The sequence below is a fragment of the Acanthopagrus latus genome, chromosome 19 (genome assembly GCF_904848185.1).
Source record: "Acanthopagrus latus isolate v.2019 chromosome 19, fAcaLat1.1, whole genome shotgun sequence".
In the NCBI taxonomy this organism is placed as follows: domain Eukaryota; kingdom Metazoa; phylum Chordata; class Actinopteri; order Spariformes; family Sparidae; genus Acanthopagrus; species Acanthopagrus latus.
The window spans coordinates 13,565,813-13,585,624 of record NC_051057.1 but is presented as its reverse complement, the minus strand read 5'-3'; the positions used below and the strand labels follow the sequence as shown (position 1 = coordinate 13,585,624).

At 43.0% G+C, this 19,812-nt stretch overlaps 2 protein-coding genes across 4 annotated transcripts; one reads left to right on the top strand and one right to left on the bottom strand.

The window, feature by feature from the left end:
• Positions 1 to 1,714: 1,714 nt before the first annotated feature.
• Positions 1,715 to 9,475, bottom strand: tram1 (translocation associated membrane protein 1). The gene is made up of 11 exons (XM_037079055.1): positions 9,069 to 9,475; positions 7,192 to 7,255; positions 6,074 to 6,192; positions 5,873 to 5,989; positions 5,722 to 5,780; positions 5,236 to 5,320; positions 4,927 to 4,997; positions 4,723 to 4,827; positions 4,481 to 4,624; positions 3,683 to 3,834; positions 1,715 to 3,012 (listed from the first exon to the last, which is right to left on the bottom strand). Exons 1-11 carry the CDS (start codon positions 9,189 to 9,191, stop codon positions 2,945 to 2,947), a joined length of 1,107 nt encoding a protein of 368 aa, XP_036934950.1. The 5' UTR covers positions 9,192 to 9,475; the 3' UTR covers positions 1,715 to 2,944.
• Positions 9,476 to 11,094: 1,619 nt separating this feature from the next.
• xkr9 (XK, Kell blood group complex subunit-related family, member 9) lies at positions 11,095 to 15,079 on the top strand. 3 transcript variants are annotated; one of them, XM_037079058.1, is made up of 5 exons: positions 11,095 to 11,408; positions 11,526 to 11,649; positions 12,310 to 12,734; positions 13,100 to 13,308; positions 14,119 to 15,079. In XM_037079058.1, exons 3-5 carry the CDS (start codon positions 12,439 to 12,441, stop codon positions 14,745 to 14,747), a joined length of 1,134 nt encoding a protein of 377 aa, XP_036934953.1. In that variant the 5' UTR covers positions 11,095 to 11,408; positions 11,526 to 11,649; positions 12,310 to 12,438; the 3' UTR covers positions 14,748 to 15,079. The 3 variants fall into 3 exon arrangements, with proteins under 3 accessions (XP_036934953.1, XP_036934952.1, XP_036934954.1); XM_037079059.1 differs by having other exon boundaries at positions 11,155 to 11,227; XM_037079057.1 differs by having other exon boundaries at positions 11,095 to 11,649.
• The last annotated feature ends 4,733 nt before the right edge of the window (positions 15,080 to 19,812 follow it).

Here is a 19,812-nt window from a genome sequence, read left to right as displayed (position 1 = left end):
ATCATCAAACCACAAACAGAAAACCGCCACTGCAGGCGTCAGAGGTGTCACAAATGAGGGTGTCCTACTTCTGTAGCTACCTTGATTTACTGTGTGGTCAACCATCCACGGCACGGATCACACGAGCCAGCAGGCGTTTACTTCACGTCAAAAACTTGTAAAACAGCGCCACCAAGCGGCGGGCAGAGGAAGCGTCCGCACGGTGAGAGCCACCTCAAACTCAATGTGGACTCACCATTTGTATTCAGGGGTTTCTCGCAGTTGCTCCCGTTTGACAGTGATACTATTGTGTTTGTGTACCTGAGGACAGGGTCTGCTCAGTGTTTAAAGCAATTCTTGTCCTGGATTATTTAATATATGTGCCCAGGGTGCTACATTCGAAATCAGGGCCGTAGCGACCGATGACAGCACTGAGGTGTCGTCCTCTTTAAAGAAAACAAAAAAGGAGAAAACAGAGTTCATTTTACTGTTTTCAGATGCAATATATTTAATTGTAACTATTAGACCACCAAAAGAGTAAATAACAGATGTTTTTTTTTTGCACTTCTCCCACATACTTTTATTCCTGGCGGTGTGCAGAAGGCTTTCAAACACCTTTTACGCCTCCATGTTTCAATTTAAATTTTGCACGCCATTAACCAAATTAATCAGATATCATAACTGAAGTAACTAAAAAAGAAAAATGGAGTATTCTTAGAGTTTTTAGAGGTAGGTTGGAGGGATACATGACCTCTGTGCTTCTAAAATTCTGGCTTCGGTGCTGCTTCTTGGCAGGGTGGCTGCCAGAGGATCAGCAGCACCTGTCAACACAGTTTTTAAATATGCGCTCACACGCTGGAGATTTTACCTGCCAATTTCAGTGTTTTCAAACTCAATATGTATTGTGTTTGACTGTACGGCTGACAAAATGGCAAATAACTCAAAGTTTCAGCTCTTGTCCCCTTTTTATTTAGATTCCTGGCGGCGCGTGGAAGGCTTTCGAACACCTTTTACATCAAGTTGAAATACTGATTTCATCAGCTAAATAAAAAAATGAAAATAGAAAATGAGTGATGGGTTGGGGGTGAAGGGGCACGTGACTTAAGTACCTCTAAAATCCAGATGACGGCCCTGCTTCTAGGGCAATCACTGATGCTAAAATGTAATTTTTGGACAGACCGACCTGCGCTGACATGCCAGATAACTCTGACACCTCCTCTTCATCACGGTTACAAGAACTCAATTAAACCAGTGTTTTGTCTATTACTTGGGGCTTTCTGTCAAAAATTAACTCTCTAGTTTTTCCTCCTTTTCTGTACTGAGTATGGAGGGCATCACATGCTGCACATACTGTAAAACCCCTTTCAGGCAGATGTGTGATACTCGGCTACTTTTATGGCAGCAAAATAATAGTTTACAGCTCTATTTCCAATAAAACGTTTTTATTCTTTTGACGACAGATAATCCGGACAAGTCGAGTGAACCACACGCTGCCGGAGACAACCATGCCACCCTGCTGTGTTCCTTAAATGCCTTACAGGGTTTATTTCTCGTGTTACCTTGGTGATTCTTTTTTTTTTTTACAATACAGCCAACTGCGCTCCATAGCTTTGTAGATTCGTGTCATGGCGTGTAAGTACAAAAAGGTATAATATCAACAGTCAATCAGGCTCATTTGGCACAGTCAACAGTGGGTGGAGGGGGGAGAGGACAAGAAAAGAGCCAAACAAAAATATGGTTTTCTTAATCCCAGTCTGTGCTTTTATAACAAATCTTGTGGACATTATTATTTTCTTTTTATGTAAGTAATATGCAAGGCCAAACAAGTACAGTAAACCCATTCCACTTAAACATCAAACAAGACAGTCATTCAATCAAGCTCACTCGAGGTATGTTTTGCCTGATTTCGTCCTTTTTCCATCTCCTGTAGTTTCTGATAATTGCTCAAATCCACGAAAAAACACAGGAGGTCCGTACATTTATTGACAGCGTTTTTAGGCAGAGCTATTAAGTATAATTTCATGGCGAGGGAAATCTAGTCTGCTGTGATTACAAAGCTGCTCTGAACTCTTATAACCAGATGCTACATCGGGGCAGTTTTGCACAATACTGAACCGTGAATCTACGTGTGGTCCTACAGGGTGATGTCTCCTGTCGTCCTCGTGTAGCTTCTGTACACTCTTCCCTATCAATACTGAAAATGTTTATATGCTACATCGCTTTACATTTATTTTTTTAATTTTTTTTGGCCGTTGACATTGTGGAGACATCACATCAATGTCGGTGAGTTTTGAACAGTCTGGTGTGTGAACCCAGTCATATCCTGAATTGGAGATAATAAACACTTGAATGCCACTCATGGAAAAATAGGAGATACTATGAGGAAATTCATAAACTCCATACAATGTTTAAAAAAAAAAAACTACCCTCAAAAAAGGGACAGGAGTCAGTGGTAAAGAAGAGGAGCACATACAAGAAGGACAAGGGAATTAAAACAGGCTGGAATATACAGTATTTAGGGGAAAAAAAAGCATGAAATGACCTGACTTGGGAGGAACATTAAACACTGAAGTCATCATTCCTGATATTTTAAAATTACACACCCTGTACAAAACAATCCGTATCAATAGGCACTTCTTAAATAAGGTCTTTTTTTTTTTTTTTTTTTTTTTTTAAAGTTTATTTCGGAATTTGTTTTTTTTCATTGGAAATGGCACAGCGCAGCGATGATTCTGAAATCAAGGCGTGCTGGACGACTGGCGACAAAGTAAAGCTAACTGCAATCTGGCCCTGGAAGTCCAGCTGGGAGGTCAGTCCTGTGTGGGATATTCATGGCAGAGGAGCTGGAGGACGTGTTGGTTGGATACAGCCATAGAGGCACGGGGTGGGGGTGGTGGTGGTGGTGGGAGGGGGGGGGGGGGGTTCTTTGAGAGGGAGGTGATAGAGGGGGCTGATGGGAATGTATTTATGATGACTTCTCTTTTCTTGCTCTTGGTGAATCAGCTCCGTGGGAGACTCCGTTTACTCCATTGGCTAAAAGCAAAGGACACATTCAGATTAGTTACATTTAACTCATGTGGTATTACTATAAGTGTATGTGGGCATGCACACTGTGCGTTTATTATCATGTTCACACAGCCTGTGGCTTCCTGTTTTTTACTTCCTGTTTGACTCGTTTCAATTTAAGACCCCATATTAGAGAGATTTCCATGTTTTGTTTTTTTATAATAAAGCCGTTCAAAGAGCTATACAAATAATGTGAAAGTCTCAAAACCCTCAATCCACCCAGATAGGCACACAGCCTTCATGTAGAAACATACAAAATGAGCTGTCAGGACATGTCAGGTTGTGATGTCACTACTATACAGTGAGCGACCTGATCAACGCCCCCAGCACGGCTGTGGTTTCAAAACAATGGTAGAGCTGCAATTGAAACACATGGGCTGTGCCTGCTCAGGCCTGTGACAGCTAACCAATCAGAACAGATTAAGCTTTTTGGGGACCGGGGTTCTTAAAGAGACAGGCACCAAAATGGAGCGTTCAGACAGCGGGTGAATAGAGGTCCTGCAGCAGTGTGCAGCAGGAGAACATTGTAAAGACTTACTAATAGACACCCCCCAAAAAAATGATGGACCTGAAAATTACCACAGTATGGGACTTTTAAACGGAACGCTTTTTCCAGCGCTTTGTGCTTGTTGCTCACCTTTGTCTTTCTTCGATTTGCTCTTGGAAGGAACTTGTTTCTTTTTCAAGGTCTGAGCTTGGGCATGCTCTCTCCACCGGCGCAGCTGAAAGTTGATAAATTTCCACATCATGAAGGCCTGAGTGAGGCAGATGGCGGCCAGCACAGTTATCCTGATAGAGAGGGGGGAAAGTCAGCAATCAAAAAAAAAGTAGACACAAGTTTAAACCTCAGAGATTCATATCCAATCCAGTTCTTGACACCCTTTTTTAGCATAGTTTTCTGTATTTCTGTATTTTCCGGTATTATGTTTGAAGAACAGTGAAAGTGATTGACAGCTTAGTAAGTGCAACAGAGGAAGAATTCTCCCCCTCAAGACTCATTGTGGTTGTATTTCAGACTAATTTATTGAAGCTTGTGAATAATTTCACTTCCCCTTTTACAAATGAGCCCTTCCTGTATGATTGTTTAAACTCTGTGCTACATGGTGAGTCTGGTAATAATCCCCTGTTCCTTTCTTCTAAATGAAGGATGATGGTGAAAGTGGCTTAAATGTTCAGATAAACCCAACAGCAGCTGTGCAGTGAATTGCTCAATATAAAGATATAAAAAAAACCCCAAACGACTTAAGTGTGCATCACAATCACCAACTCTAATAATAAGAAATAATCCAGAGTGGAAATCTTTTGTGGCTTGATGAGTGTTTGATTTAAGGCTTGCACATTTTCAGACCAGAGTGAATCCACATCAACGTTACAAGTTTTATACCCTAATTTCAACACCAAGTTGTTGCGATTTCTCTTCCTCAGACACACTTACCGAACAAAGAGGACATTAAAGTTTCCTGCAGACCAGTCAAAGCCTTGATTCTCAGCTGTGGCGAGGCCAAAGCCCACGGTCAGGACAGACAGGGACAGGGTGAGCAGCCGTCCAAGGACAAACAAGACGGCCCATATGGTGAAACTGGAAGACAAGGAGGATGAGCATGACGCCACATTCAAGACTTCCTATTGCACACATTTAAATATCTGAAATCACTAACGCAGCACACTGAAACTCACCCCGTTTGCCTGTTCTCATTGCTGAAGTAGATCAGGCGGGAGACGTGGAACAGGAGCTCGATAAAGTAGTGCAACACCAGCAGGACCAGACCCAGACGGTTCAGACTGAAAGACACAGGGAGACATGATTCTCCTTCTCACATCTGACAGGTACAACACAGTAACACATGTAACTTAAGGCCTCCTTAAGTGGCTGGTTCTTACTTGAGAATGTAGGCGCCTGCAATGTGGACCAGGTACAGAGCGATGTACACAAGCTGGCGTGGAATATCCTCCTAAACAGGAAAGGCAAACCAAAAACAAACACACACAAAAAAAAGGTCAAAATATTTACAGCGATGCGGCTCCGCACGTAGAATTAAGAAGAGTGGGATTCTTTGAAAACAATGCAACATAACCAAGGAAGTCAAACAGGATACAGCCTCGGGGTCCAAACACAAGCAGCAGTACGCCTTGTTATTCCAAAACGATGAACCCAGCGCACACACGATGGGAAGAATGGCGCACACTCACCTTCTTTGTCTTTTGGAAATACAGTTCTGGGAGAGCGTGTAACCAGTAGCCCAGCTGACAAATGAAGTAGAATTTCATCTGGAATCTGAAGGAAAACACACGTCACAAAAAATAAAAAGCTTTTAGAATCCAGAGCCACACTTAGAGCTCTTAGAAAATAATCATGAAAGTTTTCCATTTATCACATGGCTTCAGTGTAAAGGGTCACATTCAGTGCAATGTTTTTTAATCATGTTGTGTCACTGTGCATAAATTAAGAAGGTCCAATACGTAAGAATTATAGTTGAAAACAAAAATATATCCACAGAATGTGTACGAGTAACTGTGGCATCTATGTTGGAGATGTTTATTAAAGTTAACATGCAAACCAGTTAGCCCTGGCCTGCATTTTGCAGCATGAATTCACCAGGTGGCACCTTTACATAACCAGATGTCTGATTTATTACAGGAGACACAATATCTAGATCATGCAACATTCACACTTACGGCATGAGTGTATGGGGATAACCCTCCCACAGGGTGACTGGATTGGACAGGAACTTTTCCTGCAAACAAAAAAAGCTATTGGATTAAACTTGTGGACAGTTTGTGGGATTAAAACATATGCAAACGAGACCAGTCTATCTACTGGACGTACAGAAAGCAGGATGCTCGTCCCCCAGCCGAAGGAGAACAAGTAGAAGGCGCTGAGCTGGCCGGACTCGTTGAACTTGCTGTGCTTCGTTTTGGAGAAGTGCTTCTTCCTGTTCATTTTCTGCAAAGACAATCAACAATAAAAAACGATGCGAGAACAGACCCGAGGGATTGGAGTCCCTATGCTTGTGGGCGGGTCACTTACATCCAGCACATACTCCTGGATGATGGCGTGCATGATGATGGCCACCAGCATGTAGAAGAAGACAGTGGCCAGGTCCTTGATGCCGTGGTGGAAGTGGTTCACGTCCGTCTCATCTGGGCCTTTATGTTGCATGAAAAGGGGTCACAGAGTCAGAGGACCAAGATGAAAATGTGCTGTGATCTGGCATCCTTGACATGCACCACCAAGCCATTTCAATTACATTCAGACAAGTGATTCATAAGTTTAATATCCCTAATTCCTGAGGTAGAGGTGTTTGGATTAGCGAGTCCAGACTGCACAGGATTACACCACTCCGAAACCGCCAGAATCATCGACTTCCTCGACACAAAGCCTCCTCTGTCTTTCTAAAGTTGCATATTATCTATACAGCCTCCAACGCAGTGTGCGTGAAGCACTGTGATTAATGAGAGGCCCTGCAGCTGAGAGATAGACGATACAACAGGAACAAAGTCTGAGATAGCTTGAGTGGTACCACATAATGTTACTACATCAAGAAATCAATCCGACTGTTTGTATAAGTCAGCACAGACGGAGCAAAAATATGATGGCCTGATTGAATCCGCTGCACTACAGAGAGCTGCAGGTGCTGCATGTTATTTACTTAATTTGATACATGCTGTAAATAAGTTACAGAGGCAGGTAAGTGGTCAGGTCCCTCAGATAAGAAGTGAATCACCCAGCTGGCAGCCTGCAAACCTCCAGCCGGCGAGCCAGAGAGCAAAAAAACCTCTGAGGTCGAACATTCCTCCGACAGTTATCTCAAGTTGGCAAAGAGATTGTTAACCTTGAAACGAGCCGGACTCGAATTGAGAGGCCTGTATTACACCTTAGCCCAAATTCACCCAGCACAACCTTGCCACAAGAGAACTTTATAAATCAGGCGGACTAAATTTAGCTCCAAAGGGGGAAAAAAGGAAAAAGAGAGAGAGAGCTCTCAAATGGGTTTGTGTAAGGCCACGCAAGTACCGCTCCAGAATCCAAATGAGAGGCTTTCAGCCAGACAACTTGAAGGAAACACTGCGCCACATCCAAAAGCCTTCTGCATGCATCATCATCTGTTCTCACACACCACACTGTCCGTTTAATGCTCAACTTACCATTTGTTGATATGGTGACATTGTACTGGACCGTTATGAATAACACTGCAAACTTTGAAGTGACCTGTAGAAAAAACCAAACAAAAAAAAAACCAAAACAACAAATGCGTGATGAGAGCCTGAGCATATAATTAAAAGGTGCACTCTGTAGTTTTGGGGAGGACATTTTAATCAGAAAAGAAAGATCTTCATATAAAGAGTTTTTATGCTTAGAAAAAAAGACATACTGTTTTAATTTGTTTACAAGTGGCGGACCCTGCCACCTAGCTTCAAACAGTGTTTTGGGGAACTTATTTCCATCTGAGAAACTTGTTTATTTAGTCATGGAAAAAAGAAATATTTCTGAATTAGACTCATCTCATAAATAAGAGAATTCTGACTTTCAGTTTGTTCTCCAAAAGTACATAGAGCACCTTTAAACAAGAATCAGACCAAATATAATTGACTGTTTATTCAACAAGGTTGAAGACATAACGGATCTCCTGCAAGACTACTAATACACAGAGTGACTTATGCAATGAATATTAGTTTAAGTAACACTTCATGTTTTATTTTAGCAATGTATTACACCTATTTGAGGCTGATAAAACACAAACATATGCCAAAACTAGAAGACCATATGGAAACTATGCTATATTATTGCTTCTTAAGCGAGCAACAGGGAGAACAACGGGACCAAGTTCTACCAAATCTGAACAAGAGAAAGCCATGCTTAAGAAATTAACTGTTTGGATCATAAAGACTCTTTATGTAAAACAGGGGTTATAAGGATGATGTGTGATGTGCATTCAAACACGACACAACCGTGTGAAGTGTGCGCAGGTGGAACTGGGAAGTTGCTGATTCCTCCTTCACAACAAAAGGGCGACGTGTACAAAAAAAAAAGAAAAGAAGAAGGAGAAGGATGCTAAACAAACAGAAGGAGAATTCGCAGTCGAGTAAAAATGCCACGAAAACACACGGTTTTGAGTGGTTACCGTTAGTCCTCGCTGCCTTTAAAATTACGATACAAGCGTCGAAACGGCTGCCGTTGTGGGTGTTTTATTTTGTGAAGACACAAAACAGGAAGTGGGTGAGCTACACACGTCGCCCTGACGCTAATGGCGCTGCTTTTCACTGGGGAAGAAACGCGCTTGAAATGAGCCATAAATGTGTGTGAAAGTGGAGCAGCGTGGCGCACACAAGGGGGGTCCGGACGTGTGTGTACCGAGACCGGTTCGATGTGTTTGCATTCAAACCGCCGCCGGGCCCTGAAGGCAACTTTGAGTTGAGCAGTTGGCGGGGTTTGTGTGATGACAGCCCTCTCTCTCTCCCTCAGTCGTTGTATGATTGCCACGTAACACATCTACGCTTAAAGTAACCAAGTGGAGAGCGTTGCACAATAACGTGACCACAGAGCTCCACACACCGTCGCATTAATGCATTATAATGAGACACTTGTATAAATTATGCAGCGCATTAAAAAACTTTGTGTTTTTCTGGTCGGAACCGCGGGCCTGCGGACGATTTGAGGTATCGATCTGAACGTGGGGAAGCAGCCAGATGGAAAGTGGACTCTGGTTTTCTCCCCAAGTCGCTTTGATGCAGGCAAACATTTCGCGTAAAAACAAACAAACAAACAAAAAAAGGGGGGTGATGATACACCAGCTGGGTGAGTCGATCAAGCGGGATTTGAAGAAAAGAAGCACGAAGAGAGGAGAGATGAAGGCCACCGTGCACAGAAAAAACTTTTCGATCAGGAGAGGAAGTAGTGTGAAGAACAGATCAGACAGCCATGTCAGTTTCCAGGAGAGCAGATGGGGAGCATTCGGCATCCTTGTCCGCGATCATCACCCCCTCCCTCAAACACCAGGACCCCATTCAACATGTGGACTCACCTCAAACATCAGCCCGAGAAGGAACACCATAGCAACACAGGAAACAATATCTGCATGGTTCTGGATGACAAACTCATGGCTCAGCACCGGCGGGTTCTTGGTGGTCTTCTTTCGGATCCCCATCTCGGCGAGATTCGGCCCAACTTTTTTTTGTCTTGCGTCGCGCAGCGCCGATGTGGTCGCTTTCTGTCGGATACTGTTGTTGTCGTGGAGTGCGAGGACGCTCAAAGCTCCCTCCTGCTTCCTACGAGCGAAGGGCCAGGCTGCGATTGAATGGCGTGTCACTCTTCTGCTAGTGGGAGGGGTCCGCGGAGAGAGAGCCGCTGCGCCTGACCAACGACGCGCTTTACGCACGGGAGAGAAACAGCTGGGGCTCTCTATCGCCACCTGCAGGTCCGGAGTAAGTCTGTGAAAACTACTACTACTGCTACTACCAAAACTTACATCGTAGTCTACATGAGAGATCTTTTGGGGGAGCAACTGGCCCCAGTTACAGAAGCAGGAAATCATTCCTGCCTGGTGCCATCAGCCTTTATAACGCACACTGCACAGCAGACATAATATTTTTTGCACTTTATATTATTATCACTGTAAATAAAAACTGCACCTTATCCTCTTGCACCTTGCGTTCCACTTACTTTTACTCCTCGATACCTCAGCTTCACAACATTTCTGACTCTTGAGTAGAGTCTCGTGTCATTTACTTTATGTAGTTTCAGCTCGTCAGAACAAGGTCACAGTGTCGGGCTGGAGTCCACGTCTCTGTGTTATAGCAGAATAAACAAGGCTGCATCACCAATAGTTTGACACATTTCTGTTTATTGTCCTACAGGCCCTACAGCTACAGAGCTACAGTTACTGTGGAACGACAGCAAGTAACCGGTTTGCTTAGCAAACAGACACTTTTCAGTTGGAGCGGGTTGAGAACACACTTAATGAAGTCATTTACAAAGACCCAACACTTGATGTCAGTGGTGAGAAAAAGTATCTCTGAAGCTCCCTAACTAATAACACATTATCTAATTCGGTACTAAAACCATAGTGTAAAAAAAAAAAAAACGGTTGTGGATTTGCAGGGGGTTTTATCCAGGGGTATTTCTTAGATGCTGGTTGCAACCCGACCTCAGGTGTGATGACAAGACTCCAGGAAGTAGCCCACTGCTCCTGGATCTAGTCTGGCTCATTACCCTGTTTTATATGCCTTATATATTTACCTTACAGACATGGGAGTAATCTTCAAATCCAACCATGTGAAAGTGAGCCAATAATCATATTTCCCAAAATGTTGACCTGTTCCTGTAACTGAAATACTACAAAGTTGCTACAGTGGGGCTATGTGTATGTCAGCTTATGTCCACACAGTGGGAGGAACAAGGTTCAAAGGGGACCAATGGCTAATTTTTCCCCTTTGGCCTCCTGCTGGGTTAATCCAGAGGTTACAGTAGAGAACATATCCACATAGGTAAGCTTCATCTGCCGAGACTATAAACAATAATAAAGCACACAGTAAAACAATGGCCAGATCTTCAAAACTGCGAGATTTCATTACTCTCAGCTGCATTTTGAATTACATTAGGCCTGCATCGATTTTTGTTTGAATGCACATGAGGAAGTGATGCATATCAAAAATGTGCAGACTCAAAGCAGGACCATGGCAGTCATAGTGTCATGATCAATGCTAACTGTAGCATGACAGTAAAACACGTAGAAAACAGTGATAAAGTCAGTATACTGACTCAGTAACGAGATAAAATTACCTTAAATGTCTTTGCATATTGCTGCACAACAACATTTAGGTTAGCAACAGTCCCTCTTACTAAGCAACTTAATTAACACAATAAATGAATATGAAATCAATAAATAAACTACAACAAGTTGGTGTGTACCTTTATGACCCGAACCTGACTTAGTTATAGTTTAGCAATATTAGTTAACACTCATAAGCATAAGCTACTGGTCATACCTGACCATTAAGGCTTAACTGGTGCTTTTTGTTTCTTATTAATTCAATGTTTAATTTGTAAGATTTATTTTGTCAAAATAAAGCTACACTAATTCTTTTTTTAGAGCATTTGATGGTTTACATTGTGGCAGTTTTGGGAATATGAAGTTCATGACAAGGCTCCTGATCTCAGGCCAGGATATCCTCGTGACTTCCTGTAAGTACTGAAATGACAGGAAAGCCACTGTGTGAGGTGTGACGTCACTCTTTCTCTTTCACTTAAGTCGAAAAGACAAACTGGGCCTGGCGAGTTCACTTCCAGGCTGAAAACAAAACAACCTGTCCAGGAGATACCTTAAAATTTCATCACAAAATGAGGCTTTGGCTGGGAATTTCAAGTATGAACTGACACCCAGTCACACACACCCACACGCACCCTCATACACACCAGACACTCATGCACACAGGCACAAGGTCCATTATGTAATCACATACTTCCGACTTGACTTTATTAGCTCGGAGGGTTGTCACTGAGGTGGAGCTAGCTGTGAGTTACAAGGAAAAAGAAGACGAAACTCCAGCATTCAGAAGTGTTGCCTCCTCGGCTACATAACAGTCTACCATGGACAGAATATAGTGGTAAGTTCAAATACTGTGTTTTCTTTGTGTGTGTGTCTATGATCTTTGTAAGATGAAATGTATGGAGTACTCTGTGTATTTTATGGCAGAAAGTGATCAATATAGGATTTATTTATGAATATATCAGAACAATTGAGGACAAAAAGTAATGAAAATATATTGAATTAACATAGGTTTGGCTTTATTAGATGATTACGAGTGTCACATTTGAATTTGTTCACACTTTGTCAGTTATATCATTATCACCAATGGCAACTGATCAAAAAGTCTAACATGACAGTGAAACTTGAGGATGTGAAGAAACAGCCTGGGATTCAGTGAAAAATGTTTTGAAATGTCATTCTGTGAGAAATGTAAGAACCTATATGTTAGGATGGTTATGTTATGTAATTGTTCTGAGTGCACAAGGCAGGGCTCATTTTCATATTGTAATTCCTGCTGATAATTGATTATTAGTGTTTATGGTGGAGATAAAGGGTCAGGATGATGTGCACAGCAGCTGACTGCAGTCACGTTGTATTTGAAGAGCTCATCATTATGCAATCATTTCTTTTACATTGTGGTAAAGTTACACACGATAGTGACAGAGAGCCAGTGCATATTGAGAACAGTCTTTTTCATGATTGTTATATTTCCTAACACACTATTACACTTTTGCAGATTCACCCACAATGGCACCTGAACAGCCGAGGTCCAACGCAGCACTGTCCACAACAGCTTTTCCTCAGAACCTTCAAAAAGCAGCTGCATTTCTGCCTTCGTCAGAGAGTTGTTGAATTTTTCAACAAAATGTTGCATTCAGAAAATCAATACACAAGACTGCGGTGGTTTTTAACCATTGTTGGGCTGTTTTTGTATGTGATGGACATTTGGACAGATGTTGTACTGGCACTGAAATATTTTCAAGAGAGAGAGTTTGTGTGGACTGGACTGACTCTAATGTTCGTTCTGGCGGGGCTGCTGCTGACGCAGATCTTCAGCTATGCCTGGTACAGGGACGACATGGCAGAGAAAGAAACCATATCAGGCATGTCCAAAGGTGGACTTGCTGCCCTGCACCTACTTGGCATAGGCATATTCACCAGGTATGAAATGAACAATGATTACAAATGGTGTCAACTTTGATAAGAGAGCTGCTGCTTCAGAGGGCACTGACCCTTGTAATTATATTTGCATATAACAAGGAGGAAGGAGAAAATAATAAGGAGTTGCTCACGTACCCTTAAATAAGGAGTGCCTGCATATTACAGTTCGCAATGTGCAGTATGCTTAGCGTGCACAGGGGTGTGCAATCATGTCAATTATGAAATGTGCAAACTGGAATAACCACATTTAAGCTGTAGTGCACTGTAAGGAAAAAACATTCTTTCTAATGCATCATCGCCTGTACAGCAGAAAAAGATGAGTGATGAGTCTGACTTTGTTTTCTATGTGTTTGGCATGTTGCTAGGTATTATCATCTGTTAAAACAAGGCTTCAAAGTGGTTTGGACAAAAACAAACACAGTGGAAGAGAGTGAAGATGTGCACCACAAGCTGTTCTGCCTGGCTACTGATCTGAGCATGCTCAAACTGTTCGAGACTTTCTTGGAGAGCGCTCCCCAGCTGCTTCTACAACTATACATAGTGCTGGGCCACGCTGAGTGCTCAGTCTTGCAGTGTAAGTAGGGGCAGAATGTCAACTTGTGTTGAATGTTGGCAAAGTACTTTTCTTCAAACCACAGATATGTAGAAACTTTTCATTTCTCAATGTTGCAGCCCTACATGTCTTTAGGCTTGATTTTTAATTTCATGTTGTGATTGGCTTATGGTCTTGATTATGGTTGAGAAAAGATCACGTTTTGGCTTACCCGGTTATATTGCCACAAACATGGCTAAAAATAAATGTCACGTCTTGTCAAAGATATCCAGTGGTTGCAGGCTTACAAACAGTGAAAAGCTATCTTGAACAGCAGTATCTGGCTTGGCTGCCTTCTTGCCGAGCTGTACAACCACCACCATCCCCTCCACATTCCGGCTCCTTGTTAAAATAAAAATATCTAGTGGTTTCACGCTCACAAATGTTAACATCCTGCCTCAGAACATTGGGCTCTGGCTTAGCAGCATTCTCACCTAGCTGAAACCTCTACACCAGCCCCTCCACATCCTGAGATCTAGTTAAAAATATCCAGCGGTTTCACACTTAGAAATATTGGAACAGCGATCTCTGACTTGGCAATCTTCCCACTAAGCTGCAACAATGCCACCATCCCCTCCACATTCCATCTTTTTAAAAATGTCCAGTGGTTTCAGGCTTAGATATGTTGAAAGTTGTAAGCTCTAATGCCACCATCATCCCCTCCACCTCTCGACATGAACGTCTGATATTCACATAATGTGACACAAACTTGCAGAAATGTCGGTGTGCTATGTGTAACGTACACATTTGAACATGGGAACATTATTTACACCCCCTGTCCATTTCTTCCAGATTTATCTATGGTGTTCTCCTTCCTTAACATCGCCTGGGCCCTGGTGGACTATCGCCGCTGCCTGCGCAGATCCCTCCCCCATGTCAGTGAGATGCCCTCTGGCACCCCTACAGCAGTCTACCTCCTCTACAAACTCTGCACCATCACCAGCCACATCCTCAGCTACGCCCTCCTCCTCGTACTGAGCACCTACACCACAGTTGGCCTCACCGTCGTCTGGCTGCTGGGGACAACCTGGACTCACCTGCTCCAGACCAACTTCTGCTCGTCAGCAGGCCTCGAGCATCTGTACCGAGCCATCATCGGAGTCATCCTCACATTCACCTTTTTCAACGTCAAAGGACAGGACACCAGAGTAGCCATGATCATCTACTACTCCTTCTGTTCTATTATTAACGTTACAGCACCTTTGCTGGTGGCCTTTTTGAAGCCAGAGCTGCTACAGATGGAAACACTTCTGACAGTCAGTTGTATAATCTGTGTGTGTTCTGTGCTGGGGCTGGTGTGTCTCGTGCTGTACTACCTCCACCTGCATCCCAGAGAGAACCGGCGAGAGGAAGATGAGGTGGACGGCCTGAAAAAGGAGACAGAGAACATGAGGAGGATGAGGAGCTTTTTACAGCCTTGATGTAGTTTATTTTTTAAATAACTCTGAATCCAACTCTGCCAAAGAATTTGTCAAGGAAAAGAACAATAGAGCCGGGACAGAGACATGTTCTCCTAATATTGCTTGTTATTCATCACACACTAATGCTGCTATCAGCTGTCTTACCATTTTGCGGGGTGAAGTTTCTCACTGAGCAATTATGTGCAATATTTATGAATGTAATGTCTACATTTTATTTATTTATTCTTGTTTTAACAGACTTGCTGATAAATTATGTATTTAATCTCATATTTATGAAAACCTCAGTGACAAAATCGTCCATTAACACTGCAATAAAAATCCAATCTTAGAATCATATAATACTCAAAATCATTTGGTTTCCACTGCTTCTGTGTTAGAAAGCACATTTATAATTATGATATTGTAACTTGTGTTGTCAATCTCAGTTTCATGGATACATTAAGACCAGCTGTTTACATCCATTAGAGCCTTTAGACATTGAATTATAGCAAAACTGGAGAGAAAAACCCTCCACAATCAAGCAAACAACACATGATCTATTGGGATGTCAACCTTTAGGATCTTTTAACCTTTATATCATACCAATCAATATCCCTGCAATACTTGACAGTCCTAGAATGTATGGGAGTGAACTTCTTTAAAAGGTTGTAATGCACATGATGAACACAGGGTGGCGTTATTGTCTAGGTTTAGTTCTCTGGGTGAGCGTTTATGCTGCCGGGCCCAAGTTTACACGCTGATGTCTTCAGTGCTCAGTTAGATATATTCTTCTTCTTTGTATATATGCGTAAATAATTGTTAGGCCTTAATTTATTAAATAAGATAATTAATCTGATTTCATGATGTGATTATTCAGTCCTTCGTATTCACTTTTGACTCCTAACTTCTTGTATTCATCCTTTTTCTGCCACCTATTTCTTCCCTCCCCAGAATTTCTCTGTAGCTTATTGATGATCAATTTAGCGAATCGATCGCTCAGCCTAATCCCCCAGAAACCCAAAGGTGACAGCTAAACATTTCCCTGCTCCACAGAAATGATGAACACAGGGGTCACGGGTGAGCTAACTAGAAATAACAAGCCGGCGCTAATTTTGTTTTGACTACCAGCAAAATATTGGGTGAGTCAAGCTGGAGAGCCGAGGTCCTCTGTGTCTTCCAGGACAGGGGTGAGAGGGGGAAGGAGGTTTGGCCCAGGGTGAGCTCACCTGGGAGGAACGCCGACCAAAACCGCAGGGCCCAGAGTGCACCATGCCTGTTGGCTCTCAGATAAACGCTCTCTCTCCCTCTCTGTCCTCCTTTAATTCAGCCAAAACTCTGAGACTTTCTGACTTGTTTACACCGAGGGGCCACTTTAACTTTCATCTGTCAGTTGCGCTCTGTCAGAGGCACTCCATAAAATGACAAATTTAAGTGAGGAGCTTGCGTCGGAGAGGAAATGAATCACTGCCAGGTGGTTACCACACAGACTTCAGTTTTACTGCAGAGCTGTGGAGGACCGACTCTGACTGCGCGGCACTTATCTATTAAATGTGTATTTAGAGAAGGTATATGTTACTACTGAAATAGCTACAAAGCGTATAGAGAGAGTAGTAATCGTGCAAATAGAGGTATTTGATGGATAGAACCCCGGGGTGATTCTGAGAGCTTACCTTTGGAACCAAAAGGAGGATATTGCACTGTTGCACCTGTAGGCAGGGCACATCATTAGGGAGATAATAAAATGACTTCATCCTTTGCGTTGCTGATGATGGATGCTCCCGTCTCTCCCTTCCACTGTATATTTCCTTGGCTTCGGTGGGCTAATGCGACGTAAACCTGCCAAAGAGACTTTTATTGGGAGAAGATGCATGCGGCCCGGGCAGGAGACCTGAGCAGTCTCTCCCTATCTGTCTTCCTTTGCTTTTGTTGAAGCTGCACACACACACACACACACACACACACATACACACACACACACGCTCTTGGCTGTGACTCACCACTGACAGCAATGCCAGGGAGCAGTCACAAGCCATTGGGACGAAATGTGTTGAGTAAAGCATTACCGCTCTCTTTCTCTCCGAGAAAACAAGCGGAGAGAAGTCTGGCGTTGACAATCCCTCTGTAATTTCCACGTCTGGCACTGAGAGCTTAATACTTAGTAATCTCTCGCTCTGATCTCGCTGTAATGCACCTCCAAGAGGGCTTGAGAGTGTGGTGAGAATCCGAGGAACTAATAGCAAATCAAGGATGATGACATGCGACAGTGCGTGAATCTCCAGAGCACCACAGGCCTTGATTTTGCGAGGACTAGGACATAAAGTGTTGTGCCAGACGTTGACCACTGAAGAGGACAAACGTGCAAACACAGCCGTCGCTGTCAGCGGCTCCACTTTTGTCTGACTGTATGGCGCTCAGCGTCTACATAAACAGCCTTGACCGCTGACCTCTCCGTAACCATCACTAGCTTTTCACCAAATCTTATCTTTTTGTTTTCCATCACCACATCCTGCACAGCCGGTCAGGAGGGGGGCATTCCTGGCGTTCGCCATCCCCACAATTTGTACAGACACAATAAACCCAGAGAGGCAGGCTGTTTTTCATTAGGGCTTCAAAGTCCATATAAACCATGATTAATGAAGTCCTGAGATGTTGTATGTCTTTAATTATTATGACTCGACTGCTGCTCCAGTGCCGCAGATGCATTAGCCATGTTGGCGATCTGTACACGTCTGCCTGGCTCGTTGTGACAAGGCAGCTTCGCCTCATTCTTGGAGAATTCCCCGAATGTGGAGGAAGGCAGGAGGAGAGCGATAGAAGCGCCCCCCCCCCCCCCCCAACCCCGTTTTTTCCCACAATGGCACAGAAGTTTCTTTAATCACTGTACATGCACACTTACAAATGAGTTTGGGCAGTGACAGATTGGAGAGCTGGCTGAGGATAATTACATGCAGTGGGCTGGTGGTGTGTGATCAGAGCATGGCATTGCGTTACCCGGAGGGTTCTGTAAATAAAGTCCCCATGCAATGAATGAGGATATTGTGAAGTGCATTATGCTGGGTACAATGGCCCGACCATTGTTACCTTTTGAATTTGTGCTCCGGAGCATCTGATGGTGTTGTATGACAAGACCTGCAACAACGAAGTCAATCTAGGTTTAAGCAGAAAACATTGCGCATGAGGTCAGTTGTTACTATATATCTGACATAAGGCACCAATTACCTTCAGTAACCACTCATATACTACAGAGAATTAGCCTTACAAAGGATGTAGCTTAATCTCTGGGGCTTTAAAGGACCCTATGATGAAAATGTATTTCCTCCTTTATTTTGAAAGGTATCATGTCAAGTATTAATAATTCCTGTAGGTCCTATTAACACCACACACTGGCACTAGTACTTAAGCGCAATCACCATCCAGCATGCAACATGTTCTCAGGGGGGTGAAGGCATGACCCGCCCATCACTGCTTCCATCTGGCTGATTACACTAACCAATCTCACTCCTTATGCCAAAACCGAACTGTCGCAACCAGAACCAGAGAGTAGAGACCAGTTGTAACGACGGATATCCAAAATGTTTGATTGTCAAGTGATTTAAAGAGACTAATGATAATTTGATCTAGATGTGAGAATAATACATAACTTGACTGATTTATGGTCTTACCTTTTAAAAGAGCATCCCAAATGGCCTATTTGGCTGCAACTCTACTGGGCAGCTAGCATTTGCAGCTAACGTCTGGGAACTATTGAGATTGGAGTGTCAGGGAGTCCCGCGGAGTGTCAGACTGGGAGCGACAGACTGTTTCGCCCATTCAGTTATTCTTATTCTGACTCAACGAATGTACAAAAAGGCCTGCACCACATCATACAGTAGAAAGACAGTAACAGAAAGACACAGTCTACAGTCATGCTAGTTGCTTTGTGAAGCTCCATGTAAATAAGGTGGAACTTCCATCTAAATACTCCGGTCAGTGTGCTCGCATGATTCCAATGAAGTTGCGATAAAATTTACCACGTCCTCCCTTTTAGCTATAGCATATTAGCATACTTACTGCATACTGCTAATTAGCTCTCACCACAGCGAACAGTGGATCAGTTTTGCAAAGGTTTTGAACATAAGAAGATGTATTTTTATCCTAGTGTTCTCGATAAAGCCTAAGCTAATCCATTCATGAGCCAGTTAGGCTAGTTCAGCAACTAATAAGTTTACTAGGTAAAGTTTACTCAGCTAATTTGCTTACAAGCTACAGTCAACAAGTTGCAGTTTACTCTCTAAAAGCCTAGTTCAGATGGTGGTTAACAAGGTAATTGGTTTACAAGCAAATTCGTTTCATCTACTAGCTAACAGTTTACTGCCTGGACTGTACAAGCTAAGTAGCTGACTATTGCTAAGAAGTTTACTTGCTACACTTTACTGGGTAATTGATAGACGAGCTACAGTTTGATAGCTGAAGATAACAAGCCAATATGTAGACAAGCAAAGTTTCCCTAAAAACAGTTTAGGCCACATAGCTGTACCTCTGTTTATTCTATTAAACGTTCGACAATTTTTTTTATTATCCTTGAATGTCAGCTGAGACCACTCGCACCTGGAAGCTGCCTGGAACAACCACCCCTCACTGTTGTCCTCAGTGCAGCTCCATCGGAGCCGTCGGTGTTTAGTGCTCTTTGGGAATTTAACGATACTTGTTGAGGAAGGAAAGTGCAGTAGTTAATCACCTCCTGCTTCCAGATTTTCCCAGCCAGGCTTCAGCTCGGGACTTACCACTCTGTTTAAGTACACTGGTTGTTTGACATGCTGTAGAGGATCATTATATTGGCCAATGTAATTCATACACAGTTCTTCACGACTAAACTGGTTTAATTCCAATATGCCATCTTAACATATCATCAGCCGCTGATGGGAGTCATCTTAAAAGGGCTTCCAAAAAGAATTAAACTAATTGGTCTGTCTACTCTGCGTCGTGTCCAGACAGTGTGACACAGAAACAAAGAGCAAAGAGGAAGCTCATTTGTATAATCCTCATTTAGTGCAGGCGGTTTATGTTACACAGTCATGGGCTGAGCACTAACATAATAGTGCTACCC